Source organism: Cadophora gregata, assembly GCF_030347475.1.
Source record: "Cadophora gregata isolate MNR1 chromosome Unknown scaffold_5, whole genome shotgun sequence".
Taxonomy (NCBI): Eukaryota; Fungi; Ascomycota; class Leotiomycetes; order Helotiales; family Ploettnerulaceae; genus Cadophora; species Cadophora gregata.
Window position 1 is genome coordinate 1,344,410 of NW_026695928.1, and position 14,273 is coordinate 1,358,682.

General features: G+C 47.8%; 5 protein-coding genes across 6 annotated transcripts; 3 read left to right on the forward strand and 2 right to left on the reverse strand.

Moving 5' to 3' along the window:
• Window positions 1-417: 417 nt before the first annotated feature.
• ONS95_011209 (uncharacterized protein) lies at window positions 418-2,158 on the reverse strand (the record flags this gene model as incomplete). Its single annotated transcript, XM_058504809.1, has 2 exons — window positions 418-1,672; window positions 1,719-2,158. 2 exons carry the CDS (start codon window positions 2,156-2,158, stop codon window positions 418-420), a joined length of 1,695 nt encoding a protein of 564 aa, XP_058359365.1.
• A 67-nt stretch (window positions 2,159-2,225) lies between these two features.
• On the forward strand, window positions 2,226-5,082 carry CCT1 (T-complex protein 1 subunit alpha). Of its 2 annotated transcripts, XM_058504810.1 has the most exons (4): window positions 2,226-2,585; window positions 2,718-3,285; window positions 3,344-3,421; window positions 3,470-5,082. In XM_058504810.1, the coding sequence occupies exons 3-4, from the start codon at window positions 3,409-3,411 to the stop codon at window positions 5,005-5,007; spliced, it is 1,551 nt and encodes a 516-aa protein (XP_058359366.1). In that variant the 5' UTR covers window positions 2,226-2,585; window positions 2,718-3,285; window positions 3,344-3,408; the 3' UTR covers window positions 5,008-5,082. The 2 variants fall into 2 exon arrangements, with proteins under 2 accessions (XP_058359366.1, XP_058359367.1); XM_058504811.1 differs by having other exon boundaries at window positions 2,226-3,148; window positions 3,238-3,285; window positions 3,344-5,082.
• An 856-nt stretch (window positions 5,083-5,938) lies between these two features.
• Window positions 5,939-6,862, reverse strand: FES1_1 (hsp70 nucleotide exchange factor fes1; the record flags this gene model as incomplete). The annotated part of the gene is made up of 4 exons (XM_058504812.1): window positions 5,939-6,120; window positions 6,176-6,326; window positions 6,376-6,464; window positions 6,580-6,862. The coding sequence occupies 4 exons, from the start codon at window positions 6,860-6,862 to the stop codon at window positions 5,939-5,941; spliced, it is 705 nt and encodes a 234-aa protein (XP_058359368.1).
• Window positions 6,863-8,194: 1,332 nt separating this feature from the next.
• On the forward strand, window positions 8,195-8,752 carry ONS95_011212 (uncharacterized protein; the record flags this gene model as incomplete). Its single annotated transcript, XM_058504813.1, has 4 exons — window positions 8,195-8,339; window positions 8,395-8,438; window positions 8,512-8,577; window positions 8,654-8,752. The coding sequence occupies 4 exons, from the start codon at window positions 8,195-8,197 to the stop codon at window positions 8,750-8,752; spliced, it is 354 nt and encodes a 117-aa protein (XP_058359369.1).
• Window positions 8,753-9,270: 518 nt separating this feature from the next.
• On the forward strand, window positions 9,271-14,035 carry VPS15 (Serine/threonine-protein kinase; the record flags this gene model as incomplete). The annotated part of the gene is made up of 2 exons (XM_058504814.1): window positions 9,271-9,481; window positions 9,531-14,035. 2 exons carry the CDS (start codon window positions 9,271-9,273, stop codon window positions 14,033-14,035), a joined length of 4,716 nt encoding a protein of 1,571 aa, XP_058359370.1.
• Window positions 14,036-14,273: the final 238 nt, after the last annotated feature.

Here is a 14,273-nt window from a genome sequence, read left to right on the forward strand (position 1 = left end):
GTGGGTGGTTGGTCGTCTCTGCCTTTACGTTAGCAGCCGATGGCCCTTCTAATACATCGCTTGATACAGTTTTCATGCCACGTTGGATTCATATTCTTGGACTCGCTGGTGACTTATTTCAGAGGACTGGACTGGTAGGAGACGGTGCACGGGTGCTACTGGTTGTTTCACGCCTTCGAAATCTGACTCTGGCGTATCTTCGTAACGTCTTGAAGGACTAGCAAGCAAAACATAATCCAGTTTGTCCTTACATCACTGATTCCAAGAAAGATGCCCCTCGTAGGTTCTCATGATGATCATCAAGTCGCGCGTTCCTCGCCCGTTGCCACCCGGCCCAGCCATCGTCTGCACCTACAGCTAGCAAAACTTTTTCCTCAACTCCAACCATTCAGCATCATTGTCAGAGCAAGAAGATAACTAGTAACTCCGACCAAACATGCACCACTTCTCAGCGAAAGCCTCGCACTCTGGATTCAAGCACTTGGTCTCTCCCTTGACAATGCCCTCTGGCTGCTCAGAAGGAATACACAAGCTCTTCATTCCCATGCTCGGAGCCTTCAGCTGCTCTGGGCCTTCTTGCTCCTCTGGCTTGCCGGTGGTTAAGTCCTTGATCTTATCCTCGCACTTCTCTGCCAGGCAGTGAGGAATCAAGACTACGTTCTTGGCGTCCAGAGCTGGAACAACCTCCTCCCATTTGGTGATGTTGATGCGGTGCTCACGGAAGGCAGCGTCGGCTTTCTTGTACATGTCGCTCTGAATGGTCTCGAGGAGCTTGGAAATCTCGGTGGCGAGGTCTGCGATCGCGATTGTGCCCTTTTCACCGGTGTCACGACGAGCGAATGATACAACAGACTTGGCCGCGTCCTTGGGACCGTACTCGAGACGGAGAGGAACACCCTTGAGCTCCCAGTCATTGAACTTCCAGGCTGGAGTGTAACCGTCGCGGATATCATAGTCAGCTCTGATTCCGGCCTTCTTGAGAGTCTCCTTTAACTCTTGCAATTGGTCGTAGTGCTTGGCTTTATCTTCTGGGGTAGTAGACTTGTTGATGCCGACGGGGATGATGATGGCCTGCAGTCTGGAAATACGAGGTGGGAGAACGAGACCTTTGTCGTCACCGTGAATCATAACCATGACACCGATGACACGGGTGGACAGACCCCATGAGTTTTGCCAGACGTGCAAGTGCTTGGCTTTGTCGCCGACCTTTGGAGCAGGATCCTCGACGGTGATATCAAACATCTTGCTGAAATTTTGACCTAAGCAATGAGATGTAGCACCTTGAATACCACGGCCATTGGATGGAATGTAACCCTCAACGGTTGTAGTGTAATATCCTCCGGCGAACTTCTCCTTCTCTGTCTTACGACCTCTTACGACTGGAACAGCCAGCAACTGCTCGTAGACTCCAGCATAAAGCTCAAGAATCTGCAAGACTTCCTCACCAGCTAGCTCCTCAGTCAAATGTGCGGTATGTCCCTCCTGCCATAGGAATTCTCTTGCGCGCAAGAAAGGGGTTGTCTGCTTGGCTTCCCATCTGACGACACTGTTCCATTGGTTGAGGCGGAGGGGAAGATCACGATGACTTCTGATCCACTTCGAGTAGTATGGGTACATGACAGCTTCTGAAGTAGGACGGACTGCGACTGGGACTTCGAGGTCTTTATCCCCACTACATCGAGTCAGTCTCAATCGCGCGTTAGGGAGGGGTAACAAACGCCTTTGTCACCCAAGCAAGTTCGGGAGCGAAACCCTCGACATGGTCCTTTTCCTTCTCTAGAGACTTTGACGACAAGAACATAGGGAAACTTGCTTCCTCGACATCTATAGCCTCGATGCGCTCCTGGAACCACTTGCGAATGACACTCCAAATGAACATGGAGGCAGGACGCAGGATGTAGAAGCCACTAATCTCTGTGTAATAATCCACAAGCTCCGCCTTGAGGACTACCTCCTGATACCAAGCTGAAAAGTTCTCTGACTTCGAGACTGTCATCCCAATGATATCGCTGCCTGCATCTGTCTTCTTGCCGCCGACCACCGCAATGGTTGCTTGTTTGGCCAACTTTGCAGCTTTTTCGGCTTGCATTTTTGCTTGCTTTTCTGCCTTTTTAAGGGCAGACTTAGAGGGCTCTGCTGGAGAAGTAGCGTCCGCCATGATGTGCTCTGGTGTTGTTGTTTTGATGTTGTAGGAAGAATCTGTGACTTGTGTTGACAAGTGTGACCCATCAACAGATTTCCCCTCTTAGTGGGGTTAAATCTAAGCGGGTTCAGCCTCGCGCTAGGAACGCCTTGACCAAGTGGCTCATGGACTGTGACTAGTGGGTAATCACCTCGCCCCCTTCAATTTTCAAACAGCGAAGTCCACCAGCGCTTTTGTGACATTTGGATGCATATATTTGCTATTCAGGAAAAGCTTAAACAAAGATATGATCATCTATCTTATAACTGGATCCAAAACTCTCGGAGATGTCGTAGTTCGAAGAGTGAGATGTCCTCAAGCTCTTTGCTGATTTTTACAGTCACGAAGGGCCAAGTCCGATGCTGGTCAGCCTGCACTCATAAGTTGCCTTGCCTTTTCCCTTGTCTGTTCCCTTGCCTTTCGTAATCTACTATTCCAAGTTACTACGTAGAGAATAGTTCGTGATCTTATGGGACACGATGAAGGCAAGATCAGAAAGTAAGCACCAAGCCATTCTCTGATTTTGCTTGCCTAGGATCAACCGTGAGTGTGGTTAGGCTGTGGGTTACTGAGCTATCCCAAAATCGCCTTTGGATGCTGTGAGCTGACTGGAATCTACAATGATGATACAAACGAGGACCACGGAAAACTGTCTGTCGCCCATGGAGTTCTGCTAACTTAAATCAATCAAATTGGATCAAAGTCAACAAACAGAGTGGGTTCGCTTACTAAGCAGGAGAAGGTCCACAATCACCAAGCTCACGTCCACGCTAGCGCCTTTCGTCGCGAGTGCAAGAAATAATTCATAAACGCGAACTATACAGTCGTCGTGAACAGCTCCACCTCTCCGCCACAACCACCTCACCAAATATCATCCCCACCGACAGCTGACTCCCAAACCTCTTCCAAGACTAAAACTCGTCATGGGATCGCTCTTCGAACAGCCTCGGAACGCTGGGACTCTGTGTAAGATTTGAAAACCTTCAGTCGATGGCACTCCCAAGCCATCTTCTGGTTGCCTCATACGGAACGATATTTGAACTAACAGTATGCAGTCCTCGGCGGCACAAAGGTCTCTGGGCAAGATATACGCGAAGCAAATGGTGAGGAACAGAAAAGGACTGGAGTTTGTGTATGCAGGCGAGCTAACAGCTTCTACAGTCCTTGCAACTCAGGCTATTGCAAATGTCGTCAAGAGCTCCTTCGGACCTTCAGGGTTGGACAAGATGATGGTTGACGGTTTGTAAAGCTTCGGATACGAGGGAGTACATGCTAACTTCATGTCAGATATTGGCGATGTTACCGTGACGAATGATGGCGCAACTATTCTCAGTCTCCTAGATGTCGAGCACCCTGCAGGAAAGATCCTGGTCGATTTAGCACAACAACAAGATAAGGAGGTTGGTGATGGAACAACATCTGTGGTTATAATCGCAGCAGAGCTTCTCCGGAGAGCGAATGAATTGATGAAGAACCGGATCCACCCAACAACTATCATCACCGGCTATCGGTTAGCACTCCGCGAAGCAGTAAAGTACATGCACGAGAATATCAGTGTCAAAGTTGACCAGTTGGGCCGTGAATCTCTGATTAGTATTGCCAAAACCTCCATGTCTAGCAAGATTATTGGATCAGACTCGGAATTCTTCGCCAACATGGTTGTGGATGCAATGCAAGCAGTCAAGTCAACAAACAACAGACAGGAAGTCAAATACCCAGTCAAGGCGGTTAACATTCTCAAGGCACATGGAAAGGGTGCTCTGGAGTCTATCCTGGTCAAGGGCTACGCATTAAACTGCACAGTCGCGTCTCAAGCGATGAAGACCCGAATTGTTGATGCCAAGATTGCCGTTCTCGACATGAACCTGCAGAAAGAGAGAATGAAGCTCGGAGTTCACATCACAATCGACGACCCTCAACAGTTGGAGGAGATTCGCAAGCGGGAAGCTGGTATTGTCATGGATCGTGTGGAGATGATCCTGAAGTCTGGAGCAAATGTTGTTTTCACAACCAAGGGCATCGATGATTTGTGCCTGAAACTGTTCATTGAGAAGGGAGCTATGGGAGTACGGAGATGCAAGAAAGAGGATCTTCGCAGAATTGCCAAGGCAACTGGTGCCACACTGATCAGCTCCTTGTCGGACCTCAATGGGGACGAGAAGTTCGATGCTTCGTCTTTGGGTCACGCCGAAGAAGTTTCTCAAGAAAGGATCTCAGACGATGAGTGCATTTTGGTAAAGGGTACCAAGGTTCACACATCAGCTTCCATCATTCTCCGAGGATCCAATGATTACCAACTCGATGAGATGGAGAGGTCTGTACATGACTCACTTTGTGCTGTCAAGCGAACTCTTGAAAGTGGTAGCATTGTCCCAGGTGGCGGTGCTGTGGAGACAGCTCTTCACATCTACTTGGAGGAATTCGCTGGAACCGTCGGCTCAAGGGAGCAACTTGCCATTGGCGAGTTTGCTCAAGCTCTCCTGGTCATCCCAAAAACACTCGCTGTCAACGCTGCCAAAGACTCTTCCGAGCTTGTCGCACAACTCCGTTCCAGACACGCACTCTCCCAGCGAATCCAGGACGGAGATGCCAATGAGGACGAGAAGACTATCGCCAAGAAGAAGAACTACAAGAACTATGGTTTGGACCTTACGAAGGGCAAGGTGGTGGATGAGATCAAAGCTGGTGTTTTGGAACCGAGCATGAGCAAGATTAGGCAGTTGAAATCTGCCGTAGAAGCCTGCATATCGATCATGCGAATTGATACGCTTATTAAATTAGATAAACCTGAAGCAGGTGGTGATGATGATGGACATGGTCACTGAGAGCTGTTTTGAGCGATGCTTGTAATATAATGAGACTAGATCGTGGAGCTGTCAGTAGCACGAAATAGAAGCCTTCCAAAACATTCTCTCGCGGTTTAAATGTTATCAAAGATGCCCAAGACATGTACCCAGCAAAGGAGACATGTCACCATCTATCCTGAGTATTTCATTATCCATACGGGATTGAGATTGCTCTGAGAGCATCATTGTTTTGACACTTGATCGCCTAAGCGGTTGGCATCGTGACTTCCTCACGAAGTAAGCGAGTTCCTCATCTCACATGCGGTAAAGCGCCCAGTGTAAGAGCTTAGAGCAGTCCCAAGCTAAGCCTGCAGCTGGGTTCTGCGAATTCATGAACGAATATTTAGCTTTCTTGTCATCGCCTATACCAAATGCTCGCAGTCGTAAGATCCTCGTCATGAAAGGCTTTGCAAGGAGGTATGTCACACCTTATATGTTCGGATAATTTCCCCATAATCATTTTCGAACCAGAAAGAAACCGCTGAGCACACCTCAATGAAGGGTAGTCACTTAGAAAGCTTCAGGTATCACAAATTCAACATCCTGTAGTTTGTCGTCAATATCATATAGATGCATTACTGACCACCACAGAAAGTTCCGAAAATTAAATCAGAGCGGACTTTCTATCTACAGCCCTAATCTCCGTCACTGGGGTCTACAAAGCTCCAAGCCCAGAGTGTGCCTCTGTCGGATTTTGAGAGCCGAGCGTGTTCCTGGGGCTACATTTCATCGCGAGACGGAGGATTTACATCACGTAGCCCAAACCAACTAATCGATGTTTGCAAAATGTTTCGATGATTCTTTTGTACAACGGCATCGACCTCTTCTACAAAGCCGCACAGTCTCTCTCTCTCTCGTCCCTTCTAAGCCCCTCCCATCTAACAAATGAAACTCCATTATACACATCCCCTTAACCAATGACAAGCGCATTCTCATCGGCGAAGTCGTATTCTGGGATCTCAAGATTTAGTGGCGCTGGACCTCTGCGAATACGGCCGGAAATATCGTAGTGAGAACCATGGCAAGGGCAGAACCATCCTCCAAAATCACCGGCCTCGCCGATGGGTACGCATCCAAGATGTGTGCAGACACCTACTTCTTATTAGCATCAATGCATACACTGATATTCAGTTCACCAGCAACTCACCAACCATGATCAACCACTCGGGCTTTTTAACACGGTCCTCGTCCTTCTGAGGATCCCGCAATGTCTCGACCTTGACACTCTCGGCCTCCTTGATCTCATCTGCTGTTCGGTGGCGAATGAAAACCGGCTTTCCTCGCCATTTAACAATAACCTTTATCCGTCAGCAATCATTCTTAGTCCAATTGAGTCGTGGAACCTACGTTCTTGCCCTCAGGAATGGATGCAAGATCGACCTCAACCTTGGCCATAGCAAGAACATCTGCGGATGCGGACATGTTGACCAAGAAATCTATAGATATATCAATCATCAGTACTATATCCCAATTGACATGATTTCTTCCACCCGTAGCCCTTTCAACTCTTCCCAAGATGTCCGGTCCAGTTCGCCTCTTGTAGCAACATACCTTGCACCGTAGCCTTTGCACCGGCAGCCGTCAAAGCACCCATCGTCCCGACCATAAAGTATTGGAACAATAAGTTAGAGTTCGAATTCGACTTGCTCCGGTAGTGACTGAAGTCGGGAATCTTGGTGCCGGCGTCGTTGCCCATGCCACGGAAAGGCGAGTCGAATGAGCTCGTAGGGGCATCACGCTTTGCGGCGGAGGTGGAGAGGGCGCGGACAGCGAGAGAATTACTGCGCGGGATGGTCCGCAGCAGCGTGCGCGAGGTGTGTGAGAGAGAGGCCATTGCTGCGTGTGGTGGGCGTTGAGATGTGTTGATAGTCGTGATGGTCTGAGGTAGGTTTTTGGATGGGTCCGGCTCGAGCTTTGAGTATTAGTTTGCCCGGCTTGTGATTGGTCGGCTGTGGAGCTTGAATGCTTCTCTCGTGTAAAATCGGGAACTCGACCACATTCTCTAAAATGCAACAATATCTCTATCTCGAAGCACTTCTTCAGAGGCGGAGGCCGAAAATTGGAAAGCAGTCAATTCTCAGGGCTGCAATGGGAAATGAAGTTATTTACTGACTCTTGGTCTTGTCATTGGTTCCGCTCCACGTCACATCCATTTCACTCAAGGGGACGCTAAGTGCATATTGTTCTATTTTCTTCGCTTTATTATCTCTTGGAAACTCTCAGGCGTTGACTGCTTGGTGGTTTGTTCGTTCTTGTGAATCATAGACATGTGAATGCTTACCAGACCTGCCTAGTTGCCCCGATCGACATTTGGGAACTGGCAACATTTTGAGTGTAATTTGATATTGATACCTCCAAACCAGTATGGCTGCAAGAAGCTACGTTTGGTCTTGTCATTCCGCAATAGTTGATATTAACCATGTTCTTACTGCAATCCTTCAGTTGCTGGTAGTACTGTACTGTTACGCAGTCAGGCCGCATATATCCATTCACCGACAAGCAGTACAGTGCAGTTTACTTGAGAGAATAGATCCATCGTACGCAGAACTATAATCTTTGTCTAATTATATAAAGTCTTAACTCTGTTCAATTCGATTAAAGAAGATGTCCAGGGCTATTCCATTTAGATCAAGACATGGAAGATATTCAGAGCAGGAATTGACTGACAACGGAAGTGACCGGTCAGACTTCTTCCATAATTACCGAAATACTTCTAATAGAGACTCGAAAGGGTTCTCAGTAATAAGGAGAGTCAAGCACCTGGGAGATAGATTTCATACTGACATTGGTGCCGGTGAAAATCAGTTACGTATGTCATGTGACGAATGTGAGAGAGCAACTTCGCCACTTAGAATACACTGTTTACACAATATTTGGCAGATAATCCTAGAATAGAGAAAGCCACCTGTACTAGAAGCCAGGAAATTAAGGCAGGCAAGAGAATTAAATGGTGGATAACGCGATGCGATCGAGCTGCAGCTCTAAGGCCATGACGTATCGCGGGCCCTTGACCCGACTAACATAGTAGCGTCAATATGTCATACCTACACTTGTGAGTTGCCTGAAAAGATCACATTTTCTTTTCTCTTTCAGCAGCACTGAATCCATTTCTCCTCTATTCATATAACAGACAGCTACTCACAAATACCCCAAAATCGCATTCAAAATGAGCGGAACTTCAAACGTCGGAAACTCTCAGGTCTACGAAGACGGGGATCAGAAGAACGTGTCCAAATCTGAGGTAGAACAAGAGAAGCAGGACAAGAGATTCCATGAGGGCAAAGAGAATAGTCACAAAGCCAATGACTCTAGTAAGTTGTATGGATTCGTCTCAAAAGAGGCTACGTGCTGACATTCTTCTTCAAGAGGATCAAAGAACTATCGCCAACAAGCTCGCTCGCGAGGAAAAGGTATATACTATCAACGGGATTCTAAGATAGATCATCCCGTGCCAAACGAATAGCCATACTAACAGGAATGCAGCGTGAGAACGAAGACGAGGAAGAGAGCGAAGAAACAAAAGCGCTGAAAAAAGATCCAACATTGCCTGTAAGCAACGAAAAGGGTTGAAACTCTACAACCTTGCGTGTTTGTTGGGGTCGAGCCAAAGTCTAACTTTTGATAGGCAAAAATGCACGGCAACGAGCCCAGCAGAGGTGCAAAGATTGATGCTCAGATTCAAGCTGAGGAAGAGGAAGAGCTGAGAAGAAAGGGCAAGGCTTAAATCAAGAAATATGCGTATCTGTAAGTAATGGTGCAATGACTTTAGTGGAACGAGTCAGGGCCATGGAAGGTGAAAGGCATATTCTGGCAATTTTGTTTAGCCAGGCGCTTTATGTTTGCAATGTATCTTGCAAAATTACCTTGAAATAAAATGAGTGTTTAGTGAGCGATAATGTATTGAATATTGGTGCAGAACCTTGACCCTTTGTAATTGATTATATGGGGGCGGGAGCCATGCAATTGGGGAAGGTTGGCAGCTGATGCATTTACTGTATGTTGTTGCCTCATTGGCTGAGTTTGGGTTGCCGTACAAGTAGGCAAGGCCGCGGCAGGACGCTGGTGGCTTCAACGCCTCACCAACGAGCGCAGCATGAACAAACTGTGAGCAATGCTTCTTGCCAACAAAATCACCATCAAATCGCGGCACAGAGCATTACTGCAGCTTGTGCATATTTAAACATGTCCTGAGCTCAAACCCGTTAATGACTTTGCCCAGATGACATTCCAGGCTCCACAACCATGGGACAAGGCTTCTCCCTCACGACGCTCAATGCGGGCTCTGCGGGCATTGATGTCCCCGAGCTCTCGGATTTGACCTATGAAAAGTCTATGGGAGGTTCACGGTTCATGAAGAGCATACGGGCACGGCATCAAGATGGGTTGGTTCTGGTGAAAGTGGTAGTCAAGCCATATGCCATGAGGCTCGAGAAATACAAGCGGAAAATCATCCGTCAGTACAGCGATCCAAGATCAGCTCAAATGCTAATATATCTGTACAGAAGAAAGAAAGGCGCTGGCGGATGTTCCGAATGCGCTTGCCTATCAGCGAGTCGTTGAGACCGAAACTGGAGGATTTCTCGTTCGACAATACCTCTATAGCTCTATTTACGACCGCATGAGCACTCGACCTTTCCTCGAAGACATCGAGAAGAAATGGCTTGCTTTCCAATTATTGTGCGGGGTTCGCGACTGCCACGCTCGGGACATTTACCATGGGGATATCAAGACGGAAAACACCTTGGTCACATCCTGGAATTGGCTGTACTTGTCGGACTTCTCTTCTTCATTCAAGCCTACGACTCTTCCAGAGGACAACCCAGCGGACTTTTCATATTTCTTCGATACTGCCGGAAGAAGGACGTGCTACCTTGCTCCTGAGCGCTTTCTAGCAGCTGGTGAAATTCCGGACCCGAAGGCACAGATTACATGGGCTATGGACGTTTTTAGTGCTGGGTGTGTGATTGCCGAACTATTCTTGGAATCGCCCATTTTCAGTTTGAGCCAGCTGTACAAATATAAAAAGGGGGAGTTCGATCCAGTGACAGCTCAGTTGGGCAGGATCGCCGACAAGGACGTCCGGGAAATGATTGCCCATATGATTAACGTTGACCCCGAGTCCAGGTATACAGCAGAGCAGTATCTTGAGTTCTGGAGAAAGAAGGTCTTTCCAGATTATTTCTACAGTTTCTTACACCAATATATGGGATTGATCACAGATCCATCATCAGGAAGAACGCCGATCTCAGGGGCTACAGCTAACTTAGGGGAAGCCGACGAGCGGATAGACCGTATCTACTACGATTTCGACAAGATAACATATTTTCTAGGCTATGAGAATGAGAGAAAAGCAATCAAAAAGGTTTCATACGCGGCCAGTGGCTTGAAAGTCTTGCCGGTACATCTGAACATACCAAACAATGAGCACCAATCATCCATCGTTGAGGCGAGGCCGACGGATGATGGGACTCTCATATTCCTTGCCTTGGTTGTGTCGTCCATTCGAAATACTGCACGCGCCACAGCCAAAATCCGGGCCTGCGATATCCTTTTAGCCTTTTCGGAACGCCTGACTGATGAAGCAAAGCTCGATAGAGTGCTACCGTACCTGGTTGCATTGCTTAATGATAAAGTGGACATTGTCAAGGTAGCCGCAATACGGACACTAACTCAACTTATGGCCCTAGTGACTGTGGTGTCACCTGTCAATGCTCATGTATTCCCGGAGTATATCTTGCCTCGCATGCAAATATTCCTCCCTGGATCCTCTTCTGAGCCTGGGCCGATAGTTCGAGCAACCTATGCAGCTTGTTTAGGTAGTCTTGCGACTTCTGCTTCCCGATTCCTTGACATGGTTGCCACCTTGAAAGCGGACGGTTCTTTACCTACCGCAGATCCAGAAGCAGAAGATGGTGGTCCTGCAGGTGCAGAGACTCAGGGTCTTTTTGACAATTCCAGAGCCGAACTCATTGAGCTGTTCGAGATGCATACCAAGGCACTCATCACGGATGGCGATTCCGCCGTCCGACGCGCTTTCCTTGGCTCCGTGCCGGAATTGTGCATGTTCTTCGGAACAGCAGACTCAAATGATATTATCTTGAGTCACTTGAACACGTACCTCAATGATCGAAACTGGATGCTTAAGTGCGCCTTTTTTGAGACCATTGTAGGGGTCGCAACATTTCTGGGAGGTACTAGTCTAGAAGAATTTATCCTGCCATTGATGGTACAAGCATTGACGGACCCGGAAGAGTTTGTTGTTTCCAGTGTCCTTCGATCACTTGCTAGCATGGCAGAGTTAGGCCTCTTCCAGAGATCGAAAACTTGGGAGCTTGTTGAGATAGTGGCCCGGTTCACCATGCATCCCAACATTTGGATACGAGAGGCAGCAGCTATGTTTCTATCATCAGCCACAATCTTTCTTTCCGTCGCGGACACACAATGCATCGTTCATCCTTTGATAAGGCCATTTCTGAAAACAGCTGCTAATGATTTCTCCGAGCTTGGTCTGCTTGACAATCTAAAGAAGCCAATGTCGCGAGCCATTCTGGATCTCTCGGTAACTTGGGCCACTAAGGTTGATCGGGGTATATTTTGGAAACCAGTTCCTCAACTGCGAACTTTCGCGCTCGACTCTACCAATTTTGGCATCATGTCGTCCTATAGCAAGGATTCTGGCCATCATGCTCTCCAGAGAATACCAAAGAATGAAGAGGATGAACAGTGGTTAGCGAAACTCAGGAACATGGGGCTTGGGACCGATGATGACTTCAAGCTGCTTGCGCTGAGAGTATATATTTGGCGACTTGCTATGTCCAAGGCTCGAGAGACCACACAGCACCCGGCATATCTCAACAGCGTGATCAATCTCCGCAATATTGGAATAACTCCACAGACAGTCATGTTTGATGAGCAGCAGCCTTTGGATGAACCACTTCGAAGGCTAAACAGTGGATCCGATGGCAGTGACCGGGCCCCTCATACTATCGCTGATGCCCTGCTTGATGCTTCGATGACAATTGATGATTCCATTGCGCGGAGGAGGCGTTCCGCCTTCAATACTCACAAAGCTCGAGTTAGCAGCCATGTCGGCTCATTATCAACAGTGGCAACTGGGCGTGGTGGTCAGTCTCCTGTTTCTCCATCCTCGGTCACTTCGTCGTCTCCTAAGGATATAGAGCCTTTATCTTTGGATCAAACATCTCGTCGCACGTCCATTCCAGTCAAGGTGCCAAACGGGAAGGGCAGCGAAGATGAGGGTGATTCTGTGCCAGATACAGGCTCGAGTGTGAATTCGAGAGATAGGGAACTACGCCATGGCATCCGTCACAAATCCAGTGCGATCAACTTGATGAACCGAAAAGATTCGACGAAATCATTCCCTGAGATTGGTATGACTTCTGCGAACGTTTTTGGCAGAGTAGAAGGACCATTTCCCCACAACAGAGGGGATTCGTCTGCATTAGCATTGGCGAAAGAGAAAGAGAAACACGGCCAGGATCAGATTCGCTTCCGAGGAGCTCATACCTATGCTGGCAATGACCCTAGTATACTGAAAATGTTGGATGCCATGTATGTGGACAATTACCCGAACGATATTGCTGAGTTTGGTCCCATGATTGCAACTTCGAGCAGGCGAAAGAACATCAACAAAGGATCGGCCCAGACTCCAGATCGACCTTGGAAGCCCGAAGGTACCCTAGTGGCCACATTTTCAGAGCACATTGGGCCCGTGCATCACATTGCCGTTGCTCCTGATAATTTGTTCTTCCTCACAGGAGGAGACGATGGCTGTATTAAAGTCTGGGATACTGGACGACTTGAACGCAACATTGCATATCGCTCCAGACAAACTCACAAACATGCTAATGATGCTCAAATTACTGCTCTGTGTTTTGTTGAGAACACTCACTCGTTCATTAGTTGTGGTAGTGATGGAAGCATCAACGTAGTCAGAGTTGAATGTGTTCAGGCTAATGGCACAGTGAGATACAGCAAGCTTCGAATTTTGCGCGAGTATCAGCTTCCTGAAGGAGAAATGGCCATGTGGTCAGATCATTTCAAAATAGAGACAAACTCGACTTTACTCGTTGCCACTAATCGATCACGAGTCGTTGCTATCGATCTTCGGACAATGGAAATTCTCTATACTTTAGAAAATCCTGTTCATCACGGAACACCAACTTGTTTTATCGTTGATAAAAGACGGCAGTGGCTACTTTTAGGGACTTCTCATGGAGTCTTGGATCTATGGGATCTGCGATTCAAAGTTCGTCTTAGAGCTTGGGGAGTCCCAGGAGCTACCTCTATTTACAGGATGTGTTTACATCCCACAAAAGGACGCGGTAGATGGGTTTGCGTCGCAGGTGGCAGTGGTCACGGAGAAATGACTGTATGGGACGTTGAAAAGGTTCAATGTCGAGAGGTCTATCGGGCAGGTGGTAGCAGAGACGGACCTAAAGGGTATGAGCCGTGGCCTGTTGATGAAGACCGACCTGAGGGCATGCTTGGGCGATTTGCAACTGCACTAGAACCAAATGGGTCCAGCAATTCTGATCGAGGTATGCGAGCTATGGTAGCGGGAACAGACTCCTACGATGATAACCGAGAGACGAAATATGGCTTCATCATTACAGGAGGATCTGACAAGAAGATTCGTTTCTGGGACGTCTCTCGCATGGAAAATTCTATGGTTGTCAGTGGGCTTGATGTTGAAGAGCTAAAGCCAAGCTTCACCTCTACACATCCAACAGCTTCATTAACGCTCAACGCGGAGCGAATTCCGAGGCCAGGACCAACGGCCCCTAATGCAGGGGTTAGTTCTCGGACTTCCAATGCAAGCAAGACATCAAGCGGGCGACCGCCGAGATCAACAGTGATCTCTCTCCAGCAGCAGCAGCTTCTGAGATCTCACCTCGACTCGATTCTCAACATTGCATTACTAGAATCTCCGTATGGAATGATGGTGTCGGTGGACAGGTCTGGCGTTGTATTTGTATTTCAGTAGTAGGCAACATGTTTTTCAGCATTCAATAGGCGTTTGGGTCATCAGGAGGAGCATGGAGCGGCGCTAGAATTCGGGATATAAGAAGCGGAGAAGATTCAGACGTAACATGCGCTAGTGAACAACACCACAATAGACTACGCAAACCATAGTTACATTATCTCGATTGTATCACATATACATACCTTACAGGAAAATGCAGGTTCCGGCCCATCGTGGGAGGTGCACTTTCCTAGCATAA